The sequence below is a fragment of the Perissodus microlepis genome, chromosome 3 (genome assembly GCF_051167445.1).
Source record: "Perissodus microlepis isolate ML-2025 ecotype Zambia chromosome 3, ASM5116744v1, whole genome shotgun sequence".
NCBI lineage: Eukaryota > Metazoa > Chordata > Actinopteri > Cichliformes > Cichlidae > Perissodus > Perissodus microlepis.
The window spans coordinates 41,603,325-41,630,502 of record NC_140463.1 but is presented as its reverse complement, the minus strand read 5'-3'; the positions used below and the strand labels follow the sequence as shown (position 1 = coordinate 41,630,502).

The 27,178-nt window shown below is 43.2% G+C and overlaps 1 protein-coding gene across 1 annotated transcript; it reads left to right on the top strand.

Annotated features, from left to right (window-relative positions):
- The first annotated feature begins 1,522 nt into the window (after nt 1–1,522).
- serpinh2 (serine (or cysteine) peptidase inhibitor, clade H, member 2) lies at nt 1,523–23,950 on the top strand. The gene is made up of 5 exons (XM_084924504.1): nt 1,523–1,785; nt 2,421–3,076; nt 8,017–8,109; nt 8,711–8,943; nt 20,307–23,950. Exons 2-5 carry the CDS (start codon nt 2,428–2,430, stop codon nt 20,610–20,612), a joined length of 1,281 nt encoding a protein of 426 aa, XP_084780630.1. The 5' UTR covers nt 1,523–1,785; nt 2,421–2,427; the 3' UTR covers nt 20,613–23,950.
- The last annotated feature ends 3,228 nt before the right edge of the window (nt 23,951–27,178 follow it).

Here is a 27,178-nt window from a genome sequence, read left to right as displayed (position 1 = left end):
CAGGCCGTCGAGGGAGCTTCACTGGATGTTTGTGCAAATGCACATACATTGCACCTCCAATGCACCTTCTTGTTAGCTGCAGATGTAGTTTGATAGGTTGCTGTTTTTCTCTTTCTGTTTTCACTGAGGATGCTCAATAATTAGTTGATTGGTGTCTTATTTCTAAGGAAGCCTGATAACTAAGTGTCTTTGAGGGAAGTGCGTGTGTGCGTTTTCAAAAGAGACAGAGAGCGAGAGTGGCAGCGAGCAGAGTGCTCGGTGTGTGCTTGTACTTTCTGCTGCGAATGTGTTCCAGATAGTGGTGCTGATGGCTATCTTTCGGAGAGAGCTCTATTGATTTGGCTGGGGTAAATAATTGGTTGGGTCTACAAGCTGTCATGTTCGGCCTGATTGCTAAGCATTGGTGGTCTCAAGCAGTTATCTTCCTCCATATCCCTCTCTGATCCTCCTCTACCCTCCTTAGTCTATCTCTATATTTATTGATTAGGACCCTATATGGTCATTCTCCATCCTTAACTTTGGGCAATAATCCCTGTGCCAAAGCACTGTTTACAAGTTATCTGCTCTCCACTCCTTGTAGTATTGTAGATGGAGGGCAGGTACAATTTAAGGAGGCGAAATGAGGAGACTACAGAATGAGGACATTCGGAAGGGTGAGCTGTAATACAGCCTTTCATAGTGTGCCCTAGTTTTCCTTCATAGTAGGCTACTGAAAAGTGAGGTGTGTGTGTGTATGTGTGTAGGGGGGCTTCCCTGGAAACTCAATTTAAAGCACTTGAACTTATAAAGAAAATAAAATGCTCTCCGTAATCAACATGCCAAGATAAAGTCAGATTTAGGACATAATCACAAGTTTTAAAAAAGAAAAAACATCTTTAAATTGACCAAATAAAAAAAATCTGACTGCCAGCGCTGTGGTCTATGTCCTGCGCAGTGGGAGGCCTGGGTGTCAAGTTTGGGAGGCTCTGGACCACATGAGGCAGCCTCTCACGGGGTCACTGAGCTGGAGCGATGAGAAGACCATTAGCGACCCCGCTTGAGTGCCTTTGGGAACTACAACCCCCACTGAGTCCAGAACAAGAGAGTTTATTATCCCGGCAAACACACAAGAGTTTCTTTTGAATGGAGAAACGCCTCATTTGCTGCAACCGGTGGATTTTTGTCCATTTTGAAAACCTGTACCAAGACCAACACTGCACCCACATAATCCCTGAAAAGGCCATAGGGAACAGCTGAAAGGTATCCTATCCCAACAATGACTTAGCCATATTTAATTATGGTTTTGTAAAGTATAAATGTGTCATGCCGGGGAAAAAAACACGAGTTGAATAGCAGGACTGATACAAAGTGGCAGGGTTTAATGGGTTTAAAACGTTTTTATACCATTACCTGCATATTTACATGTCATATATAGTAAAACTGAGTTCAGACTGGATTACATGTCCTTCATAGAACTGCTTTGGAAAACAGCGTTATAGTTCTTTTTCACACTGTGTGCTAAGTGTGCCCTATTTTAGGTTTTTAACTCAATTTCTTTCTTTTTTTAAAATGCTTGTTTAACTCCACACCTAAACAGCCCAAAGCTAAATAAGCTCACGGTGGCAGCTCCTCATGGAAGCCTGGAAGTTTCGGGAAGAGCAGAAAGCTAACCGGGAGCTGAAGTTAGCGGGGGACGGTAAACTTCCTCTGCCACGTCTGAGCTCCAGCAGCAGCAGCACTTCCTCCGGAGCTCACAGCCAGGACCGCGGCGGAAAAACGACAGGAACACACGTGAATTAATTAACGGTAAATTAATGAAACGAACACGACATTTTTCTCTCTTTCCCTGTCTTCGAGACTTTTTACATTTTTGGTTAATTTTGAGAGAGTATAAGCTGAAGTAGACGACAGATGTTTGCCGTCACTTCTGTTGAATTTCGGCAAAACTAAGGAGTCGAAGTTTTTTCCTTTTTTTTTAAAGGAAAGATTGAAAACGCACATTTCCCCCTCTCATTCGTTTGTTCGGTCCCAGCCTGAAAACTTCATCAGCGTTAGTTGTCGCACGTTGCTTCTTTCGCGCAGCGGGTGAGATAATAACCGTGAATCCAAGTGGGGATGAATTTAGAAAATCAAGTTCTCACTGCTGTGGCTCTGTAGGAGCAGTTTACACAAATGACACTTTTACAGGAAAAAAAAGAGCCCTCAGGCTGTGTTTATATTGCTTTATCTCAACTATGAGTGTTGCAGTATGAGCTATTACACTATTAAAAATCAGGTCAAAATATGCGCAACGAATAGTTGTGGAGGGGGGGGCTTTGCTTGCCTTGAGAATGAGAGGGGTGCATTCTCCTCATTCCTCTTGCTGTTATGTATACACAGACAGATTATCTCATGCGAGCAAATCCTCATACTGACTCTCCTTCCCGTGCTCTCTGTTCCAGAACTGCCATGCTGCCCAGGCTCCCTTTCTGTCTCCTAATTTCTCTGCCAGTTCTCCTGGTGCAAGGGAGCACCACTAATTCATCCAAGAAGAGCGCCGATGCCCCGGCCGGTCCAGTATCTCGCCCGCCGCCACTGCCTCCTCCACCTCAGGGTGACCCGAGCTGGACCCTAGGTCTGCGGCTCTACCAGGCCCTCCGCTCCGACTCGAGCTCTGTAAATGTCATCTTCTCTCCTCTGCTGGTGGCCTCCTCTCTCGGAGCACTGGGGGAAGCTTCAGCCGGTAACACCTCCAGCCAGGTCCAAGGTATCCTCAACCCACCGTCCCCCGACAAGGCGGGGACGCAGGTTCCCGAACGTCTTGCCGAGGCGTTGAAGAGCTTCAGTGAAGCCAACGGAACCAGCTTTCACCTGCACGCATCCTCAGCTGTGTTTTCCAAGCAGGTCTCTCCAGTCGACCAGGCCTTTGTGAAGCAGAGTCAGGCTAGGTTCAGAGTGCAGCATCAGACTCTGGGGAAAGGAGACTCCAAGGCTGACCTGAAGCAGCTTCAGGACTGGGCTAAGGCCGGCCTTAGTGGACTGGAAGGCGCTCCTTTGGAGGCCGAAATCAAGGCCAGGGCTGGAGCTTTGATCCTGGCGAATGCAGTGCGTTTAAAAGGTGTGTAGAAACAACATTACTGTAAATTAAATTAGTGCAGGGTTACTGAAATATTAAATAACAGTGAGCATCCAATTTTGCTTTTAAAACTGTGGGAGCGAAAAAGCTTGATGTCTTTTCCCGTTTTAGATGAGAGTATGGCGTGCAGCATTTTTAGTGATCGCACAGCACAGACAGTCCGCACAAGTCTTTGCTCACTCTGTGGCGCGTGCCAGCAATCCCACCTGTGTGCACCCTGCATCTCCATGGGTGCGCGTGCATGCGTTGGACTCCAGCTGGTGGACACAGCAGATAAAGGATGATTCTGGGGTCTATCACTGAGAGCTTATTCATCTTCCATTGGGGGGTGATGTGTCATCTTAAATAATTGAGTAACAAGTGTCCAGACTCTCTCTCCCTCGATGTCATGCCTAACATCTGTGCTCGGAGCGCTCCAAGTCTGCGGCGGCACAGCTTGGCTCGGCTCTGCTCTTTGTGACAGGCTGCAGCGGTGGAAAGCAGTCAATATTTCTGCACGGACGCAGTCGGTTAGAAGCTCCATCTGTGATTTAACAGTTGCATCCCAAAAACATATCCATCTAAATCCTTATCTGAGGTTCATTATGGCACGCTAAATGTGCCAATAAATATCGCATTTTATTTTCGAGGGTCGGCAATATTTGTTCATCCGCACTTATCACGAGTCAAGGAAATGGCTTATTTTCCTTTTTCTTATTTTTTTTTCCTTTTTTTGTGTGATTGTGGAATTTAATCTACCATCTCCTCCTTCGTGTCTCAGAGCACAGCCAACATTTTGAATGCCCGCTGACGTAGATTCTCATTTTTTTTTGTTTGCGGTCTCCACAAAAGATGATGATGATGTGTTAAATATATCCTTCTGTCTCGCTTGTTCCTTTTTTTTTTGCAGCGTTGGTCTCTGTTTTTGTGCTTTTGTCACTCTCTATCACATGTCTAATCTACCCCTGTCTCCTCTCCCTCTCCTTCCCACTTGTCTCCTGTTCACATCCTCCTTATCGGTGTCTATCTGCCTCTGTTCCTTCTCCTTCCTCCTGCAGGTAGTGCTTTTTTTTTTTTTTTTTTTTTTTTTTTTATTAGGTAGAAAAAAAATAGAAGGCAAGGCTCCTGAAGTGAAAACAGGGTTTCACTGTTGATAGATAGACAACCCTTCAGAAATAACATTCCCTGACAGACTATACATTGATAAGCAATTTAATTAATTCTCTTTGTTTGATGTTTTTTGACTTCATTACAAAATTAGTTTTGTTTTTTGTTTTTTTCTGCGAGCCCACCCTCATTGGTTGGTTCATTAATTTCGTGGAGCAAATATACAAATTAGATTATGCAGCAGATTGCAGCTGCAAATTAGATTACGGAAAATTGGATTCCTTTAGTTTTGATTTATAATTTTCAGCGTGGTCGATAGTTTGCTCCTTTCTCACACTAGCAGCTCCTGCTTTTGTTCCAACTTTTGTTTTTTTTCGTTATGTTTGGGATTCCAAGGACTTAAAGCAGTTGATGATGTGTTATTAATGGGATGTTTTCAGAGGTCTCGGGTGTTATTTTATTTTAGTTTGGCACTGAGCAGGCATCTCCATCCATCCGTCCCCCCCCCCCCCCCCCCCCCCCCCCCCCCTCCCCGCTTTTGTTTGTTTCCCTTCTCCCTCCCTTCAGTTAATTATTGAAGGAAGAATTTAAAAAAAGGAAAAAAGCTCTTTGCTGTCGCTCCTCCCTCGGTCTGTACAGAGCTTTCAAAGAAAAGGAAGGTCAGGGCCAATTAGTAGCGGAACATGTTTATAGCGGAGAGATGCGAAAAGCAAAGAGGGCCAAAGAGAGAGGGAGAGAAAGAAAGGGTAAAATTAAATGAATAAAAAGGGGAGATTTCTGGGTGGAAAGGGGCAGAAGAAAATCAAAGAGATGGGAGTGATTGGAGGAAACTGAGAAAAGTAAAGCGGGAGAGGTTGGCCTCCTGCTGAGAGTGAAAGAGATGGACTGTCATGGTGGAGGGGATTGTAAAAGGGTCTGCCTTTGGGAGTTCCAGTCCACTCTGGTTAATTAATTCATGCTTTGTTTTGCTTTAGACAAACACCAGTGACAGCAGAGGAAAATAATACTGGAAAAAAACAGTGGAGTGAAACTTATACAAGATAATACGACAGCACTGGGGGACTGAAAAAGGAGAGGCGGCACATGAAGCCCCAGCTTATTTAAACTCTAATAACAGCTTCTGAAATAGCACAACTGCACGCAATCACGAGTCGATGAGGGAAGAGACCGAGCCGCGAGCTCGGATCGATTCTCCACTGGGTTACGCTTTAAGTTAACAGGACGACTCGGTAGCTGTGTGAGCGCCGCGCAGTTGTCTCGCTGTTTGTTGCTGACAGCTATTAAAAGGTTCAGGTTTAAAGCCGTCGCTCTGCTGCTGCTGTGCAGGTCTGTTTGGAGGTCAGCAGGTCATTAACCCCCCCATGCTTGTTTTTACACGTGTGTACCGTGGAGAAAATTGTTCATCGTCGTGACATCATTTCAACAACACGGTTGCCGCTTCAGGTAACCTTCAGCCGGCCGCTTTGGAATTCCAAAGCGTGTTTCCCAGGAAGCGGACTGAATGCCTGTGATGTGTGCAAGCATGCCCGGGAGGGAGAATCACACGTCTTTTCTGCTGCGATTTGTGTTTGGCTGCGATCCATTCGAGTCTGGTTGGCTTTTGGAGATGCCACCCATAGTGTTGAAACAATTAGTCAGGCAGCTATTAATAAAAAAAAATGAATAAGTGTGGAATTTAATAATAAGTTAAAAAGTTTAAAGAAACCCCAAGTGTAGACAAACTGTAGTAACAAGGCCTAACAGTAAGTGTGTGAAAACAGTCTTCCTCGTCTCTGTAACTTTGTAGTCTGAAGATAAATGGAACCAAACATCTTTGAGGTTAACCATAATGGTGTTTGTTGCTTTTATGATTATTTACTTATTTTACTTATCCAGAATAAGTTTCAGCCAACCAACTCTGTGATCCTCATACATAAGTAAGTCGGTGTTTCTTTGTAACACTTTGGTAATGAAGTGAGTGTTTTTTTTGTTTTGTTTTCTTGTGATTAGAGAAGAGATTTGCAGATAATGGACTTTAAACCAGTGGATGAATAGATGATGGCTGAATATGTTTTGTATGTATAAGTGCTCCCTACCAGTGAGGTAACACAGTGACGATGCTATGTTGCTTATCTGGTTTCAACTTGGTTAATTTGTTAGCTTTTGCGCTACACTTTAGTACCAAACAGCACTGTTATTTTGACCTGCTGCTGGTGAAAAGGTGAGAGGCTCACAAAGGTCTTTAGCATAGAAGATAATTGTTGACGGTGTTGATATTTCTGTAAGGAAAAAGTAATTTCTCCAAAATGGGCAGCAGATGCTGAAATACTCCAACATTTATTCTTAGGTGATTCCTTTAAAACTCTTTTACCCAGATGATGATGTCTGTGATTTCTTATTTTTATTACACACGTATATCTAAACCCATGTTCTAAATTCAAATGCTTTTACTACAACAGACTGATGTTGATGGTTGACGTGTAGCTGTAACACAGCCTGTTACAGACTGCTGAGACCATATCATGTAAAATGCACTGATAAATCTGTACATCTGGCACTTTGGCAGTTTTGCTGATCGTTTTAGTGAGCAGATTGGCGTCCCTATGAATTGTGGGATAGCACTACCTGTTTCAGCCGCCTCCGTGTCAGGCAGCTGGAGTTGATGTCTCCGTATTTAAGGACGGTGACGTGTCGGGATATCAACCAGTTAAGCTTAACTGGCAAAGGTGCATCCACAGACTGTATGATCAGAAACCAGAGTGCAGGCTTATTGGTTGGGTGTGTTAGTCACATGTAAGTGTAGTGTGTTTTTGTAAAATACACATATCTGCAAGTTTCTTGGGAAATGAGAACAAAATTGAGCAGAAGCAGTTGCATTGTGTCTTGTCTTGTTAGTGAAACCCAGTACAGTGTATTCTTATCTTAGCAGTGTGGAGGAGTGTTTTGACTAAATCAGGCTGAGCATGATTTATTTTCCCCTGGCATATGTCTTCACAGCTTTTGGCATGTGAGGTATATCTTTTTGTCTTAAGGTAAATTATGGGGCACTTTGGCTTGTATTGATCTCTCCTTAAAGTTCCTGTGCTTGTAGGTGTCACCTTGTGCTCTGAGAACTTGGTCTGTTTTTCTTTAGAGGAATTAAAAACAGAGCGGACAAAAGACGAGTCTGCGCACAGTTCTTAATAGAGGTGCTTAATAATAAAAACCAAGCAATCAGTCTGCAGGCTTTCACATTGCCAATTGAGGCATTTCATCGTTTTTGGCCTCCTTGAACCTTAGCTTTGTGTGACGAGAGCGCTGACCTTTTCAAATGATTTATCGATAATGAGAATCATCATTAGTTATAGCCCTAGCCGGCCTCAGGTGTCATTCACAAAGAGCGCGATGGGTACAAGTCATAATCTGCCGACCTCTACGCCCCATCCAATGTCCCCTGCTCTATTGAATGGACCAGCAGCTTTCAGAGTGTGTTGTGAGGTTATTACAACGGTAATTCCTCCACTCTTAGCTCCTCTTAAATTGACAGCTGTCAGGAGGTTAGCAGGGCCAAGTGGGGATGTGTTGAACATTGAATAGGGGTCAGTAGCCTTAAGGTCTTCATAACTGCTGCAGTACAGCACTCTGCCTCAGCAGCTTTCAGGAGGGTATACATTTTTTAATGGGCAGTACACACAGATGTTTCATGAGCAGTGCCAGCCAGTGTCGCTGTATATGTATTTTATGAACATGGCATTGTTTAACCTATTGTTCACTTTTTCTCCTGTTTCATTGATTTTCTTTATCCCCTCCCTGCCCATGCAGTCCATCTATATGAAGCACGCTGTATTTAAAACTGTTTTTTCTTTCTCTTTGCTCAGGGCTGTGGGAGAGAGAGTTCAGCGAGGGAAGCGCAGATCGTCGTACCTTCCTAGGAAAGAAATACACCAAAGTGGTGATGATGCACAGAGCAGGTAAAAAAAATAATAATAAAAAGCTGTACGCAGTCTGTCACTGCTCTATTCCTGCCAGGGAATAAATGCAGCGAGAAGGAATCCAGCTCTAAAAGGGACGTGAATATTTGTGAGGTCCAATATGCCTCGCTCTAATTTATCAGTGCGTCCCTGATGATTTATTTAGCACATTTTCCATATTTTATGCATTGTCTTAAAACAGCAACAAGGCAGGGTGAGTTTCTTCTAGGATAACAGTTAAGAGATGTAGAACGGATGTATATTTCTTTTAATCTCATCTATAATGTCACTTTCAACTCACGAGTGAGAATTGTGTGACGGCTGGCTTGTTGTCGTCCTGTCGCAGCTTGCATTTCCTTTATGTATGAAGCGAAACTAACTCCAGCATTCCCTCTGCGAGTTCACTCGGTGATAGAGGGAGGTGGCGCCGAACGACTGCAGTGACACGGCTGAAAGTGCAGCTCTGAACCAACTTCCAAGAGAACTTCTGCATTAAACTACTGCTAAAAAAGAAAACGTTACTTCACAGCACTGCTTCTCTCCTTGACTCTCTGATCTTTGCTCAACTCTTTGCCTGCCCCCTGCTGTCTCCCTGCTACAGGTTTGTACCGCTTCCATGAAGACACTGACAACATGGTGCAAGTTCTAGAGGCGCCTCTGTGGGGAGGCAGGGCCAGCGTCGTGCTCCTGCTGCCCTTTCATGTCGAAAATCTGGCTAAGTTGGAAAAGCTGCTGACCCTGGAGCTGCTGTCCAAGTGGCTGGAGAAGGCCAGTGTAACCAGTGTGGCCATCTCTCTGCCCAAGGCAAACATCACTAGCACGCTCAGTCTGCAGGTTAGTTCAGCAAAGTTTGTTTTAGTACAGTGGCATAAAAAGATTCTTGCTGTGAGATCGAATCAGGTCCTTTAAATTCAGCTCATACTGCCTTTCATTGTCAGATAAGTCTCACACGGGTCATGCTAATGCAGTATGGCATAATGCACTCTTTCTGTGTGCTCTGCAGTGCTTAAATAGAAGATTGAGTTAATCTTACTTCTTGGAAACGCATTTAGGAGTCCTGGTTACACCTTATACTGTTTCCATGTGTTAAAGAGACATCGGTAGGCTTGGATAGTTTTTTTTCCCCCTTATTTTCCTAATATTTCACAAGTTACTGTATTTTTATGCATTACTTGTTTTGTTTATTTTATTCATTATTTAAAAAAAACTCATAATTAAAGCTGTTGTTGAGTGATGTCATCGTTGCTATGGATTGTTAATTACCGTTGGCTACCGAGGTAGCAAGGCTTGAAGTAGGAAGAATGACATCCTGTGTCATTATAGCCTGGCAGTGTTTTGATCTAGAAAATGAACAGCCGAGTCAGGAAATGCTGACTGGAGCTGTGTATAACCACATACACTACAAGCCTGTTGATGTTAACCTACAAGAAAAGAAGGCTGCTGATGCTGCCGCTGCTAATATTAGTCATTTTTAGGTCTGGTAGTTTTGCTAATGTTAACTGGTTACAAAATTAGGAGCTAGAACCCTCCAACCTCCGTCCATAGATTGTTGCTGAAGGAGTCTGTGGCCCTGCTGTAATGGACACTAATGCATTGAGGGGGTGAATGAAGAAGATGTGCTGATGATGATTAGCGAACTGGCATTTTCAAGTGTTACAGTCTTTAGACAGGGGCGCCACCAAGGAGGGGCCGGGGGGGCGCTGGCCACCCCCCAAAATTTGCCGGCCCCCCTCCCTGGGCATGCCTGTCCTACGTTGGTAATAATTAAAAAAGGTAAAGGTAAAGCTGGCACCAATCCCGGGATAGATCACTGGTGCATCTCTGGGCCAACAGTTCACACTCTTACACGATCTAACGCTTATTTATTCTTTCCTCAACAAGTTCTGGGAAACTGAGAGAATGAGTCTTAAGCTGCTTGTGCTCAGCTCTGCTGAGAATCATTAAAGCGATGGTTGGGACTTCCAGTCAATCAGTCAAAACAGATTATTATGGATGGACAACATGCCACATTCACCCATTCATGTTCTTCTATACTTTTCAGTGCTTCCTAGCCAACATTCATACTCCAATGGATGCATCAGAGAGCAACTTGGGGTCATTGTCTTGCCCAAGGATACTTGGCATGCAGTGGGAGTCAGGGATCGAACCACTAACCTTCCGATCAGTAGATGACCTGCTGTACCTCCTGAACTACACCCACCCCAATTTCTAGGCATATAATTTTTTTCTTTCTCTGTTTTATTTGACAAGAGCATAATGAAAGTGCAAATTCTGTTTTTGATGTGTCGGCCCAGTATTTTTAGAGGCCACCCCTATGAAAGTAATTCTGGAGGCACCGCTGTCTTTAGGTATAACTTTGCCCAAATTTCTTGGGTCACAATCTCCTCTAGCTTCTATGGTCACGATGCTGTTTCCATTTTTTTTCTTTCTTTTTTCTTTCTTTTTTCTTTCTTCTTTTTTGCATTTATACCCAGACCAGTAGACCAAGTTGTTTTTTAAGTAAGTTTAAAGTGCGGTGAAGTGGGAGCTGTGCAGCTGTTTCAAACCCTAGTTGAATTTGAGTGGATCCCTCCGTGCAGCTTCAATTCTAGTTTCTTCTTCCACTCATTTCCTGTATCTGCGCACTGCATCATTTTTCACTCCACCTGATACGCTTTCTCATTTCACCCAGCAATGCAGTCATCATTCTCATTGTTTCTTTGCCTGCTTTATCCTTCTCTGGATTTTCCGCATCTCTTCATTATTCCCTGCCTCTGTCTTGGCCGGCTGCTTTTCCTGTCTTGCACTCTTCCTATCTGTCTACCCTTTTCTCACACATATTGGCACCCCCTCCCACCCCATCCTTTGGTCTTCCTGCTCTTCCTCTATGCTGTGTCGTGTTTCTCGCTTCTATTTTCCTTCTTTTTCTTTCTCCTTCCATTCGGAACGTGACCACTGTGTCTTACTTAGTTTTGTGCCTCCTTCTTCGACTGCTTTTGTTTTTTCTTTTTTAGTACTGGCTGTAATTGAAGCCTCAGTGCAGACGTTGACTAAGGTGAGTTCAAATGTCAGTCCTTTCCACTATTCTCTTCTCACTCTTGAGGTGAAGGGTGCCCAGGTGTATCAAACCTGGGCACCCAAACCTTCCTGCTCGGAGTCTAAGAGGGGCCTGAGGATGACCATGACCTGTACCTCCTCTGTGGGGTCCCGGTGCCTCCCACAGGCCTTATTTTGCAAGAGCACAAAGGTTATGCCACAGCCCAGCTGGTAATGTGGATCTCTGCTCCTGCTTCTCCCAGGGCCAGCAGGTAGCTGGTCTGAGGTACTGAGAAGTGAATAGGACAGCCAAGCGGACAGAAAGCAGCTTAGTGGCAGCTGATGCTAATGTGAGTGCATTAGGGTTGTTAAGGTTCATCCAGGCCAAACTGGAGGCTGCTGACTGGGAGGCTTGAGAGTTGTCGGGCTGGTGGAAGAGCACGTATTTGACCAGGCCGAGAGGTGTCTAACAGGGACACAGAAACATACAAGCTGCTAGAATCACACGGGCCTTTCACCTTCAGGAAATTCCTGCTGAGGGGGTGAAAGTGGAAGGAAAGTTTTCTGGTCAGGTTTATGGAATTGACATTAGTTGCAGTCACAGTTCCATAGTTTAACTTTAATACTTTTCACTTCTCTTTGTGAAATACTGTTCTTCCATGTGATGTTCCACGTGGCATCTTGTAATTATAAAAAATCAAATTCAGATTTTCCTTTGTGGCTCGAAGTAAACTGTTAAAAAAACAAATAGAGGAACATGGCTGAGATTGCTAATTCCAAGTATCTTGAGCAAAGCACAGGAAGTAGCCTGTGACAAACAGCCGGTTTAATTGTGCTCTGTTATTACTAATACTACGTTATTATTATTGACAACTGATGGAGCCTTTCAAAGAAGAAGTTTGCCATTGAAACCAGAACAGCTATGCTGAGCGCTGGCTCTGAATGACAGGCTGCTACAAGAATCTTTTGCACCTTTGCAAGAGATGTAGGATAAAGGAATTTCCTAACAGAGATCTATGCAGGTATGCATGCAGCAAAGCATGAATAAGGAGAGTAAAGAAAGGAATGGCATTTAAGATCCTTGATAGCCATTAAAATATTCCTAGATTTAGCTCAATAGTGGATTTCTAGTACTCACTCTTTTCCACCAATAAGATGTAGATGTGTTTAATTTTTACCTCATATTATCTTCATAAAATTGAAAACTGACTTGGGCTTTCATGGGGTCTGATTGTTGGGCCTGGATCTGTTAAGCCTTGACTTCAGCCTGGATTTTTTTCCAATCTCTAACTTGAGCTATGTCAGAAGCAACGAATTTAGCGAAAACACAATGCGTTGTACTTTGAAAGTGTGCATACTGCAGAGCAAGTCATATTATTGGTAGATAATCTGATTAAATATACTCCAAAAGACACCAGCAGAAGATGCACCGTTGATAGATCCAGTTCTGTGATGTCCACTGAGTGAGGAAAAGCCTCAAAGCAGCCACACCCCTTGTTATAAGACTATAAGGAAAAATGTTTTGTCGCAGTGCTGTTGGTATTGAGAGGTGGAAAACTGGTTTCAGAAACTAAAAATATTGTACCAGGCTGTACGTGTATTATTTTCATTGCTAACGCTGAGCATTTTAACATCAGTTTATGGAGTTTACTCTCCTGGACCTGATCTCAAGTGGCCGTTAGAGGAACTGCAGCTTCTGGCACCATTTTTTCTGGAGGTTGCTTTTTTCACCATTTCAAACTTTTATTACTTGAATTATTTTTTTTCTTCATTCCTCTTGCATCTTTTCAATGACTTGCTCTGCTTTAGAGCAACTGCTTAGTCTTCAATCTGACTACACCCAGAGACCAGTTGATAACACAACAGTTGTGGATGAGCTAGAGAGAAGTAGTAACGGGGGGAGGTTAGTTTAACCTGACAGAAGCAGAAGCATCCCAGCAAAACCCATTTCCCCAGGGCAGTGGACACCGACTGCAACCTTTGACGACGTCCTATCCATGTGTATGCTGTAACCTCATCGTCATTTCAAGCTTTAGTTCTAGATTACATCCTCCTCCCGAGAGTCTCCTGACAATGTTAATGTCAAAAGCTTGTTCTCCGGGGCGCAGCTAGCAGAATAACATGGTAGCACAGCTCTACAGAGATGTTTGCTAAAGTAGAACGAGGGCAAAGTGGATTTCATCAGTCCATGATGAGGTTACAGCATACACATGGATAGGACGTCGTCAAAGGTTGCAGTCGGTGTCCACTGCCCTGGGGAAATGGGTTTTGCTGGGATGCCCTCCTTTGTCTCTCCGAGGCAGTTTTACAGACAGAAAAAACAGAAAACAAAAAAACTTTGATGGTCTTAAATAACTAAAAGTAGCTGTACAGTGTTCTATTTATGCAACCTAATTATGGGTGAGCACGTTTTGGCCCCGTTTGACTCGTGATGAGTTGTCTTCCTCCATTTGCTCTCTCAAGAAAAATAAGCGCATTTGAGAAATCATTGCGAAAGGACTCAAGCTCCAAACAAAACCCTCTACCCACTCTGATCTCATTGCGTCTGTCTTCCCAAACCCTCTGGCCAGCGACAGTTCCGTGTCTTCGCTGACAATCATTTTTCCAATTGGGTCAGCCAAATAATTGCTCATCACCGTGCGTTAATGCTGTTTACCACTTTGTCTGTCAGTGCCACGGATGGCCATGGAATCCTTAGATTAGAGGGCAGCATTTGGAAAAAACGATGATCTTAGCAGTGTGTGTGTGTGTGTGTCTAAGACTTTCATCTTGTGTGCGCAGCAAATGAGCACAAACAAAATCGCGCACCTCTGACTCATGTTGAGCGGATTTGCCACATCCAAAGGCATCGTTCGCTCCTTCACCCCAGTCCTCCCCGTTGTATCAGTCACAGGGATCTAAGTCCTTTTTGTAGGTCAAACATGTGCCTCTTGTAAACCATCGCTAAGTGACTGAACCTTGGCTCCGCTGACCTAAATGGGAGCGACACTTAGAGCAGGGCGATATGACCAAAAATATTTATCACGATATACATTTGAAAATTTGCGATAACGATATAACTGACGATATAATTGACACTAGACAAAATACTTTACAATTCCACAACTTTATTAGTGCAAAAAAAACCCATCAATGTATTTTCACTTAAACAAGCAGCTGTTTTATGTGCATTAAAGTTATATAAAAATTTAACAGTGCAAATGCAAATTCCTCGCTGACAGTTTAACCAAAAGGCATTTCCAGTGGAAATTGGCCGACATATCCTCAGCATAACCATGTATAATATCCACAAAACTTAAAAAGAGGTTATACGCACACAATACGGTAATACTATGTTGAAGCACAGTACGTATCACTCCGCGAGGCTCCTGCCTATGACAGCCATGATGCTCCGATAATCCATCAAGCGGTGCGGCTTCGTAGCTTAGCAAAGTCGTACTAAAACATTTGACAGATCTTCGAGCGCCGTGTACGACATGAAATCGTTTCGAGGTCAGTAAACACAACCAGAATTCATACATAAGGCACACGGGATTATAAGGGGCACTGTCGATTTTCAGAAAAATCAAAGGATTGATTTTAAGTGTGCCGTATTTTCCAAAAAACACGGTAATAACGACGGCCGCTAGCATGCGCTACCAAAAATAGTGCTTTGTTGTGTATCTGACGGACGAAAGCTAAACCAGTTCCACACCACTGACGTTGCAGCATTTTTACAAACCAATTCTGGTTCATCCGTTTCATTCAACGCTTTGCTTTCGCCGCCATGCTTTTTCCGACGTGTGCGTATGAAAACAAAGGCGCTGCGCATGCGCGTTTTACCCATATTCTATCGCAATATTTCATTTTTCTATCGTTGTCCAAAATTATACCGGTATTACCGCGAACGGTATGATATGGCCCAGCCCTAGTGACACTGGCCGGGAAAGTGAGCAGGAGAGGTGGGAGAGAACGAGAGGGGTCAATGATTGCTTGGGGACGAGGTGGGAAGCACACGAAGACATACAGAGCAGCAAAGTGTGGCATTTCTCTTCCTTTCTGTCTCGTTGGTGGTGGCGTTTTTCTCCGGTGAAGAATAGGAGTGTGTCGGGGTCTGCAGCCAGAGACGGAGAACCCTCTTAACAAGCCTTGCCCAGAGGTCACGGAATAAACCACCCTCATTCCTTTTCTCTCTGATCCACTGCTGACCAGGCCACACACATGCACGCACACTCACTAATGGCCAAACTTGAGCTCCTCGGTGGCTATATCTCCAATTGGTGACTAAGACATATGAGTGTTCACCAGAGAGCTCACTCAGTCATGGATAATGAGGTCAAAAGGCCATCAAATATTTACAAGAGCGCACTCTGCAGTATACAGTGTCAAGGGGCAGCTGTTTTAGCACAGCTACCATAGCCCTGCATCATATGAATTAATCAGATGTGTTTCATGGCCATTAGTTAAACATCTCGCTGAAAGCTAAGGCTTTATTTTCCTTTTTTTTCCTTTTTTCTTTTTCTCTTCTCCAGTAAAATGGTCTCATGGAATAAAGCGCTACTCATGTGTCTGTGTGAATGAGACACAGAGCGCATTGACTGTGTAGAAGAGGTAAAAGCCCATGTAAATAAGATACCAGTAGGAGTGATGCTGATGAGACCTTAATAAAGCGATGGTGAGGCTTTGAAGCCTCGAGAGCTGATAATGTGTGAAAAAGAAAAGGCTTTCTTTAAAGCCTGCATCAAATGTGTCCATGAAATGGTGCTGCGATGATGCCAGTGCCGCACACTGCACGCTTCAAACCACCCACGTGGGGATGTTTAGGGCAGCGCTGAATTAGGCAGAACGTGTTTGGAGTTACTTAAGGTGGCAAAATCTGGCAAATCAGCACCAACACTGGTCCTTTATTTCCCAAGGGGTTGCCATAGTAGATGGATCTGCATGTTTTGATTTGGCACAGATTTTATGCCTATTGCCCTTCTTAACACAAGCTTCGCTTTTATGGTTTGGGACAGGGACAACTAGTAGTTTACTAGCTTGTGAGTCTGTGTGCCCTCCTGGTGTGCAACCACAGACGTTTCAGGTGTGTGGTGAAAGTGTTAACCACATGGAGCCATTGTACTGTAACAGTATAAGATGATAGAAAATTAGAAATTCTTTTAGTTTTTATTTATTTATTTGCTTTGTTGCCTTTTAATATAGAGCTATATATAGAGCTGAGCCAAGAAGGAAACAAAAGCAGAGTGAGGAGGACGATGTGCCAAAAAAAAAGCACTCCAGCTAACAGTGTTCATGTAGCATGTGCTTTTAACAATTCCACTCACTTGAAATGTATGGGAAAGTGGAACCATTGCTATAGTGTGGGAGAAAGTGTAAAAGGCAATGTGAAAAGATACTGAGGAGCATTAAAATAGAAATGAAATAACACACTAATGCATAGTTGACTGACAGAAATTAAAGTGTTTTGATAACTGATGAATTATTTCGGTGATTCTGGTGGAAAAATGCCAAAGATTGCTTGTGCCGGCTCCTCATTTGTCAGGATTTCGGTGTCGTCCCAGCACTTTTCTACTGTTGTTGTTGTTCTAGTAGGAGTTTGGAAAAATAACTTTGAATAGTGAACCTCATTATTTCTCTGTGTTCTAACAGTTTTAGACCAAAGACTCTAAAAGTGAAAGTTGTTAGTTTAGTACAAAGTAAATTAGATTGCACAGTGAGAATCATTTTATTATCCAGTGTGTTATCTTTTGTCCAGAGGCACAGATCGGCCTTTGCTTTCTGTAGTCCCTCTTCCTTACCTGCTGTGTGATCCAAATGAAGTGGGTTTTTTTCCCATTTTACCTGCTTTTCTTCTCTAATTGTCAACTAAAAACTCATATTTTGCAGGATTAGAAGAGAAACATTGGCTTCACTATTTAGTTTCTGAAATATTAGATACAGTATGCAGTTCACAGACATAAAAGGTCACAAGAAAATAAGAATTTGCAGTGAACACATTCAACACTACAGACAAACCACTTGTTCTTTTTTTCTTTTCCATTTTAACTGTCGAGGTAAAACATCTCTGTGTTGGTAGAAATAGTCTTTGTGTGGTGTGAGGTCTTCATAGAGTTGAATCATCTTAAGGTCTTTTCCCCAAGTTCAAATCGCATCATTTGCATACAACAGCTGAAAGGAGCGCTGCCTAGCAGCGACCTCCCTTTTGATCTTTGCTTTTTTTCTCTCTCATCTTTTTTCTCTTTAACTTCATCATTATTAAAGCTGCTCTGCTTTTTTTTTTTTTTTTTTAAAGCATCCAGAACAACTGCTCGCTGATAGAGCTGTAACGTGTCCGTGTCCGCCACAACCTAAAAACCCTCCACAGGTACACCCGACAAGCTTCTTAGTGGGCCCGACCACCGAGGTGAAATTATGTGATGCTGAGTGTTGCATGCCTCAGGGCAATGCTACCTCGGGCCTGGTTAGACTGCACTGCTGTAGGTAAAGGTAGCCCTGGCCACACATACACTCTTAGATGAAATCTCCAGGTGAAAATGCCTGTGGCTCCCACTCGCAGACAAATAGCTCGTTGGTGTTGTGCGCGAGGCATCAGCAGTCCACCCAGTGCTGTTCCATCTAAGATTCATGCAGTGCGTCCGAGAGAAAGGGCAGCCAAAGAGCACCTCCCAGAGGTTTTTCTCCCCGTATAATGCAGTGCCACACCTCCGCAGGCCTCAGTGGGCTCCGCTGACATGCCTGCTTCTTCTTATTGTGCTGCCACTGGGTCCTCTTATTTATGTATATAGATAGATTGATATATATAGATATAGAGATAGAGATAGATCTATCTATCTATAGATAGTAGGGGTGCAACGATACTCGTATCGATATTGAACCGTTCGATACAGTGCTTTCGGTTCGGTACGCATATGTATCGAACAATACAAAAATTTTTATTTATTTTATCAGCTTTCCTTCTGACGATGCTGTCTGTGTTGAGAGCTCAGTGGATCTGCGTTCGACTACTCCGCCTAGGCTGCACTGTCGAGTGCAGATCCACTGAGCGCAGCCCAAGCTAGCAAGACAGAAGCTAAGCTCGTTGCAACATGGCAAATTGAACCTCCCCCACCCTCATTCAGATGTGGCCTTTGGAACTATTTTGGTTTTCATGTGAAGCATGACCCTGAAGGTAAGCGCGTCATGGACAAAAGTAAAACAGTATGTTGGATGTGCCACGCAATGCTCAATTACATTGGTGGGAACTAGTGCGTTAGCGCAGTTAGCTCGTTAACGTGTTGACGCAGTCCAGCCCCACGCACGGGGCGATCCGCGATAACTCGTTAATCCTAGTGAAAAGATAAGTGGAAGCAGACAAAAACAACAAGCACGCATGCTACAAACTTTACCCGAGTCATGTAGACAGCCGTTAGCACATGATTCTCCTCATGGGGACCTGATATGTTTAATATGCTGCTGAGAGTATAGCCCAGAAGAAGCGTATAGTATAGCTTTTATTTTGGAAAGAGACATTTCTCTGTAATAAACTCTCTTTTCCAAAGATGAGTGATTTCTCGATCAGATAGATTTATTTTTTTATTACTTTGTTGTTTCAGCAACATTAAATTTAAAAACTTTACTTTTGAGTTAAAATATATATTTATAATTTTAATAAATGACAAATTAAAAAACCGTGACACCAAAGTATCGAACCGAACCGTGAATTTTGTGTATCGTTGCACCCCTAGTATATATGTATATATATGTATATATCATATCATGCAGGGCCCTCTTTACTGTTTATATGGTTCATCATAGAACCTTAGGCCACAATTGTGCACATAGGTGGAAAGAATGTGTCATGACAGAGAGAGATGCCAGGTAGTTTCTTGTTAAGTAACTTAGGGGAGGAAAAAAATTGAAATGATCTCCAATGGAGACTGACAGTTTGCAAGAACATTGTAAAGCGGGGTGAGTAGGCCTCCCCAAGAAAAAGGAGAAGGATCGAGTTAGGAAAAAGAATGGGATAACATGGAGGCACGTGGGCCAGATGAGGTATGGAGACGCTGGGCGAGTGGCAGAGCTGCAGAGGAAGACAGTGATGTAGTGGAACCGTGTGGGGTGGGTGGGGGTGAGAGAAGAGTAGAGGAATAATGGATGAGGACAATAGAAGTGCATTAGAGAAGGAGGTGGTGCTCGTGCTCTGTGGACACGAACGCATGAAAACACTGGAATGGGAGTGACAGATGCCTACAACTGTATATACATGCACTTGTTTTGTGTTTAGGTTTAACCTGTGATGATCGGGGTGATTTTTTTCGAGCATGCACATCTTAGCTTTTAAACGAAAAGCAGATGTTCTACATGGTTTATTGCAGTTTTCTATTAGTCTGTGGTTTTAAGACGTGAGCAAAAACAGTGTGGTTTTGGTTCAGCGAGGGAGCACCCACAGAATAGCCGGAAGATCTTAGATGTTGTTTAGTCAGCTAAAGTTTAAAAAAATGCCGGAAAACAGTACCGTCACCCACCCATCTTCCCCTGCAAATATTCTGTAGCCGTGGCCTCGCGCGCATCCGCACAGATGAGTCCGCACAGCCCCACGTCCACACCCACACATGCTCTCATCTGGCCCTTCCAGAAGCCTGTCACTGTGAGTGGCCCTCTGCCATGGGAGGATAAACTACCTGTCATGGCGACGACTTTCTGTGGAATTCATATCAGAGGCAAAACAAAGGAGGTGCCGAGGTCACGGGGCATCGCTCTTAAATTATTCATCCTCTGCATCCTCCTTCCGTCTCCTCTCTGCCTGTCGTCCACTTTGTTCTGCCAGCTCACAACAAGGGCAACTGTCAGCCTCTTTTCTATCTCAAATTTTTGGGTATATAAAGTAAATAAATATTATGGTAAGTAAAGAAAATGCTGCTTGTGAAAAGTTACTCATTGAGTGTTTTTAAGCACATCTTTATGTGTAAGTTAATCATATTGCAGGGTTTGGTCAGGGCACCGCTCGTTCAAAACTTCTGAATGTCAGCATCATGAAATTTTAAAATCTGCTTTCCCTCCTGCTCCTTGTTTGGTCCCCTCGCGTGCATAATTGATCAGCGTCCTGGCAGCTGCACTTGCAGAGCGTGTTTATCTACGATGGCACCGAGCTTTGAGAACTTGTTTGAGAACTTACTCAAGGCAGCCATAAAGTCTTATCATCTTTTTTTTCCCTCCAATTGCAGAAACAGTTGGTTACTTTAGGTTTGACCGATGCCTGGGACCAGAAGTTGGCTGACTTCTCTGGGGTGTCAGCCAAGAGCAAAGGAAAGCTTCACCTTGGTGGCGTCCTCCACTGGGCTACCCTGGAGCTGGCTGCTCAGGCAGGGAAAGAAGATGCTGACCTACAGGAGGAACACATTGATCGGCCTAAATTGTTCTACGCCGATCACCCTTTCATTCTCTTCGTCAGAGACAGCGCCACGGGAGCCCTGCTGCTGATGGGAGCTCTGGACCACGCGGAGGGAGAGCCCTTACACGATGAACTGTAGCACCCTCCCTCCTGTCGCGTTATCATTCTTTTCTCATCTTTGGTGTTTCTTTTCTTTTCGCATCCCCCTCTCAAAGACTGCACACTGGTTTCTGAGTGGAGACATTGTCATTCACTGTTGCACACAATCACATCAGACTACGTCTGGCTGTCAGACTGACACCGCGTAGTCTCACACTGACTGACACTGACACCGCCACCGCCACCGCCATACTCGACAGAGTCACTCACACAGTATCACCAACATGGCATATAGAACAAAAATACTGTACGAGACATTACTAAAGTTGACGGATACACCAAAAACACTAACTTTGAGAGACTACTTGCCCTTTTTTCCCCCCTCCTTCCCCACGCACACGCACACGCACGCACAAGGACTCGATCATCAAGTCAACATAATACAAGATGACAAACACCAACATGCTTGACAAGCACAAGTAGTTACACTGGCACAACATAAGCAACCGGCAAAGAACTTCAACAAACAGAAGCTCGCAGTGACACTTGAAACTCTGCTGTCAGGGCAGGTGCGCGTTTGTGTGTTTGCGCAGTGACCGATACATCAAGGGTACCCCTGTGGCCAGTCTCTAAGCTAGCAGGGACCATTGGCGGGGTCCCCAGGGCTACGTCCAAGGAAGACTGATGGCTCAGCCAAGTGCTTATTGATGAGCCAGCTTAATGCTAATGACTGTAATGCGTTACAACGCTTGTCAACAACACGGAGAGGACGGGGAACCTTTTAATCTCTTAATGCCATCGGGGATCAATGACACCATTATGCTGTTGGAAACAAATGTAACTTACATCACTTGATGTAAATGTAACAAGTTTATATTTAGAAAGATTACACAAACTCAATGCCGTCTCCATGTTGAATATATTTTTTAAAATTAAGGACAATGTTTGAATAAAGGGCTGTTTTGGGGGGATTTTTTGAATTCTTTATTGTCAGTCTCATCACCTGATCACTGATTCAAAACAAACAAAAGTGTCCTGTTGATATGTCAGATGTCTGTTACAGGTTTTTTTTTTTCCCTCAACTTCCACCCTGAACTAAAAGGCCTTGCATGCGCCGCCAGGGTCTATGGAAGTAGATTTAAAGCCCCAAACTGAATCACTTACTGAATTTTAGTGGCAACACATGATAGAATTGCAGTGCATTGAAAGTGTAGCAGCGACTTTGTCAACACAGTCACAGAATGCTCCCCAACAACCTCAGGTAAAATGCGTTTCTTCCATTTCCACCGATAAATAATTGAGAAATCAAATCTATGGTTGAATAAAAGAAAAAGAAGGCCCCTGCTTGCCGTTCCTCTTAAAACAGCGTTCGTGTTTTGGTGTCTTCGGTGTTTGAAGTGTTTTATTTAAAGCACCCGAACATTTTAGGAGACTTTTGTGTTGCACCGGCCGCCCATCTGTCTGCACAAACAAAATACTTGATGTGTGATGGGTTTTATCCCAGATGTGTTAAAAGCCTAGCGACAAACACAGAAAATGTAAATGTGAGATGCATCTGTCTTGTTGCAGTGGTCTAGAGGCACACAGCTGGACTATCTGATTCACAGCATTCAACAAAATCCCTCTCAGGACCACTGTGCTATTCCATCCTTGTTCCTAAATTAGCCACCTGTACAGGTCTGCTCGGCAACAGTGCGCGGCGTGCATGTGTACTGTTCCTGTGAAGCCGTGCACCTATAACAATATCCTCTCTGCAGTGGCCGTCTGTGCAGCACAGATTTCTAAAGGGCACTATATAGCGGGTATACTTCATACTGAATAACCCGTGGACTCGATTCAGACAAGCCGATGATGGATCAGTGGTCGTCTGCTGTGAGCTCATCAATCCTGCTTATTCTAACACCGGCTCCCTGCTGGCTCACCTTCACATTTCATTCAGAGCATCTACAACCGCATGCATGTTCCACATCTGCTCACAGGTAGCCAGACATAATCAGATTTTTAAAGAAAAGGGTAAGAAAGCCGCAACTCGATGATGTGGAGCTGTAGCATTCAACCTAGCATAAATCAATGTAGTAATTCGTGATTTGAAGGGAGTTCTGCCAACTAATAATATTTATCCTTCCTTTATAAAGATGTTTTAGGATTTTCCATTTATTTAGTGTAGTTAGGACCTGATATTTACATCTCATTTAATGTAAATTTGGTGGTATGGCTCTATTTTGACACACTCCTGTGTGTGAAATGCAGTAGGCAGGGACATGGAAAGTGGGAGGCATAAAGACCCCGAGCACAGAAGTGATCCAGCATCAGTGACAATATATTGTACAAGATGTGACACTGATTAATTCACACACGGGATAGAAGAAGGAGCTCAGGTGAAGGTAGGCTGCAGTGACTTGTAAAGGTGCAAGTGGGCAGGTAAAATCAGCTTAAATAGCATATATGCTCATACACAGTGGCCAAATGGATATGTAGAAGTGTGCTATCAAAACCATCACCTGGTGAGGGCTGGCAAGATGGAGTTATTGCCTGTCTGAATTAATTCTGTGTCCCATTTCTGACTCGTTTTATTTTTCTAGTGCCCAATTATTTCACAAAAATTTTTTTCCAATGTTTTAAAGCAACAGTCCATGATAACTAGTTCAAGTTAAAAGCACCTGAAAGAAATGTTCAGTTGCCTCAGAGTAGTGTCTCTGGGAGCACTCTGGCAATACAGAGCAGCAATATTTTGGACAGGAAGTCAAGGTGAACTGCTTCATGAGCACTACTTGATAGCTTGACACCATTGCTGTCTCCTTTCAACCATTTCACCGTCACGTGACAGAAAAAGGTTTTGAGAACATTTAATCTTTAATCGCCTGTTTTTAAATAAAATATAATGTGCAAGAGCGACACGAACTTCCTGTCTCCTCCACTGGCCTACGCGATGGGTTCAACCGTCGGACAGTCCAAGTGGTAGAGAAGAGAGCGTTTAGAGCAAAAGAGCACTCACAGTAGAGCCATGCCAGTTATGGTGCAGTACTTACCCTTTAGAGAAAATCATAGAAGTGACTCTTTATAACTGTGGGTCAACTTTCTCAGTGTATCGCCTCGCTCTTGTTAAAAGCTTGAGATGGGTCATCAGTAAGAGGCAGGCATGTTGTACATGGAAAGAGAGGTTTATGTGGTGAGCTGGAAGGATGGCTTTCTGACATTCTGAAAAGACACACAGGTGATCAACTTCACACCATTTATAGATTATTCACATGGGGATTTAAAGGGAACTGATGGAATAAGTGATTGTGTATCAGTTTTAATAAAAGTTTACTTTTTTACACGTTTCTTGCACTGGGTTGGACTGAAGGTTGCCTTCAAAATTTCATTAGCTTTCTTAGCCCTAACCCCACGGGTTAGAGGTTTCTCTGCTCCGATTAAAGAATTAACTCTAAACTAGCACTGAACTTTAAGAACAAGACATGTATGACTTTCTTTATATATAAAAAAAAAGACAGTTGACAATCAGATGGGGTCTCCCATCCAAGTACTAACCAGGCCCTACCCAGCTTAGCTTTTAAGCTCTCAAGTGATCCAACATGGTCAGTGCAGCCTGCTATTAAGCAGCTCCTTTGGGTACAAACAGGCAATTAATGGATTCAGACAGTGAAACTAGCTGTCTGTGTAAACCTGACATAACTATAACCCTAGCTGTAAACCTAACCGAGGTCATAACCCTAACCCTGTCCCTTACATCATGGGTCAGAGGTTTCTCTGCTCTGACTAACTTTGGCTCTACTCTATACCTAAAACTAAACTGTAGGAGCAAGACATGTAAGACTCTAAAGCAAAAAGAAAAAATTAGAACAACTGTTTTTGGTCATCCATCAAAGCACTAGCCAGCCCCTATCCAGCTTAGTTTCTGACATCAGAAACAGCACACGCTCAAGGAGGTATGGCCATAAGCTGCTCCTTGCTTAACAGACTGGAAATTTTACAGATTCAAAAGGCTGTCTCTGATCTCATTCAAAAGCCCAACCCACCCAATGTACTCCAATGCAAACACTAATTATGGTGATCCATGAACAACACCAGCAAAGGAATATCAGATACACAAAGCGTGAGTAGGCAGGTGAGCTGATGGAGTCTGTTTTACAGGGAAGGATTCCAGGTCAAAAGGATTAGCTTGACAGGGACAGACAAGTAGATCTGACAAGAAACCCATGAAGGGAAGCTCCCTGTAAACACTTATTGTGCTGATTTTAACTCAAGAAGAGGTTTGGAAGTCTTTAGTCATTGACTCATCTCTCTGCAAACCTCTGTGACTTTAGGCAGTCTGAGCTGAGCTGTTGTGGTTGCTAAACACTTCCACTTTCCAAAATTACCACTTACAGTTGATTGTGGAAGATCTAGGAGGGGAAAATGACATGAACTGCCTTGTTGCAATTGTGGTTTTTACATTTGAAGTCAGAGAGCTCTATAGAACAACCCATTCTTTCTCAAATGTTTGTGAAGACAGGCTGCATGGCTTGGAGCTTGATTTTTACACCTGTGCCAATGGGGCTAAAACACACTAATATGCCCTGAGAGGCAGGTTGGAGTTTTACTGACCAATGGGGCTAAGCTAGCCAGAATAGTCATTGCACTGTCCCTGCAGTATTCCAAGAGGAAGCTGTAAGTCAAGTCGAGCTTTTCTGTGTGTCAATATGTGAACTGTTTGAACTAGATGGTTTCATATAAAAATATGTCAAGTTTAAATATTGAAAGGTGGGATCCCCCTTTCAAATCACAAGCCCATACAAGTATTTTCAAGGCAAAATATAAAATAATAGCTTTACTCTGTCACTGTTGTCTGTTGTCTTTCTCACCAGGAGATAGTTAATCTGCCCGAAGCAGGCTGTCTGCGGCAGCCAATATTAATGTTATTGATCATTGTCAGCTCTTGTGTTTCTTCCAACCTCAGATCACACTGGGGTGTGCAGTTTCTTTGCTTTTTTCTTTCCAGTAAAAGCTTCTTTTTTCATTAGTCCCCTTCTCTGTTCTTCTCCCCAATAACCTGTCTACTTTATTGCACACAGTCCTTAGAAAGTGACAACTTGGGAAACTGAATCAAAGTTTCAATAAAGCCTGGACTGCTGCAGGCTTTGACAAGTAAGGTGGATGGAGTGGAAGAGTACAGAAAGAGACTGAAGAAGGACATATCGGTTCCAGAAAGATAAATAGTTCATGAAGCTGTTGACTCCACCATTTTATTACTTTTGGCTAAGAATTTTCCACCCGCCTGCAGCTCTTTCTACCCACAAATTATTCATCGCACTTCCCACAGGCCTTAGCTGTCAATCCCAGAATTAGGGGTTTGTAGGGAAGATGGGAGCTGGACGTTTGTCGCGAGATCAGGTGCATGCATACTCAGAAAGAGCTTGATAAAACTATAAAAGCTATTATAATACCATACAATCATTTCAGCTACACTTTCAGACAAACTCTGAATGCACAATCAAAGAGAAACGCAAAATTAATAAATATATGGATAGGAGACTTCAGTTCAAATCAATTTTATTTATATAGCACCAAACCACAACGACAGTCACCTCAAGGCTCTTTATATTGTAAGGTAGACCCTACAATAATACCTAGAGAGAAAAACCCAACAATCATATGACCCCCTATAAACAAGCACTTTGGCGACAGTGGGAAGGAAAAACTCCCTTTTAACAGGAAGAACCAGGCTCAGGGAGGGGCGGGGCCATCTGCTGCGACCGGTTGGGGTGAGAGAAGGAAGACAGGATAGAAGACATGCTGTGGAAGAGAGACAGAGATTAATAACAAGTATGATTCAATGCAGAGTGGTCTATTAGCACAATTAAAAATGAAAGGGTTAAAGAATACTGAAGCAAATTTGAACAAATGCAAGAATTTGTCACATCTTATGAACGATTTAGTCTTCATGTAAATTTACATGTACTATTAATTTTGGTGCATTTAATTGTATATTTTCTGAGTGATTTATTTGTTTTTATTTATTTATCTATTTTTATTTAGTCATTTCAGGTGCTCAAGGACTTAACAGCATGACCGCTGTCACCAATAATTTGCTTCTGATGCGTTCCCCAGCAAATCTTTAAACAAGGATCACTCATAAAAAATGCATAAATATGAAACTCTGTGATAATGTTGGGAAGAAATGCATTTCTTACAGTTCATATTTCAGGAGTCAAAATGTTCATTTGCACAAAAGTAGCTCGCAGCTCAGTTTTGAAAAGTTCGGACTGCTGTGACTGTTTTGACAGCGCGACTGTAATCTTTTCGCTGCATCTGTCATTGCATATTCAGTGCGTGCGTTTCCACTCACATGCTGTAAACCTCAGACAAATTGAAAGTGCAGAATGTTCACACTGGGTTGGTAAAGCCATCAACCTGGAAATGGAAACCTTGTCAGCGGTGAAGAATTGATGGTCATGGCTTCCCAGCCACCCACAGTGACTCTCTCTGCAGGATTAGAACAACATTATTCAGATTGCAGATGAACATTAGACTGGGATATCGCTCAAATCACGACATACCGTATGTGCTCTACCTCAATCCAGCCAGTGTTTGTGAACATGAACAGCTGTCATCCAAAGCCAGAAA

What these genes read in the sequence shown, in the direction of transcription:
- serpinh2 (XM_084924504.1), top strand. Translation starts at nt 2,428, where the DNA reads ATGCTGCCCAGGCTCCCTTTCTGTCTCCTAATTTCTCTGCCAGTTCTC. An exon ending in GGTGATGATGCACAGAGCAG is followed by an intron (nt 8,110 to 8,710) that starts GTAAAAAAAATA and finishes TCCCTGCTACAG; the next exon opens with GTTTGTACCGCTTCCATGAA. An exon ending in CTAGCACGCTCAGTCTGCAG is followed by an intron (nt 8,944 to 20,306) that starts GTTAGTTCAGCA and finishes CTCCAATTGCAG; the next exon opens with AAACAGTTGGTTACTTTAGG.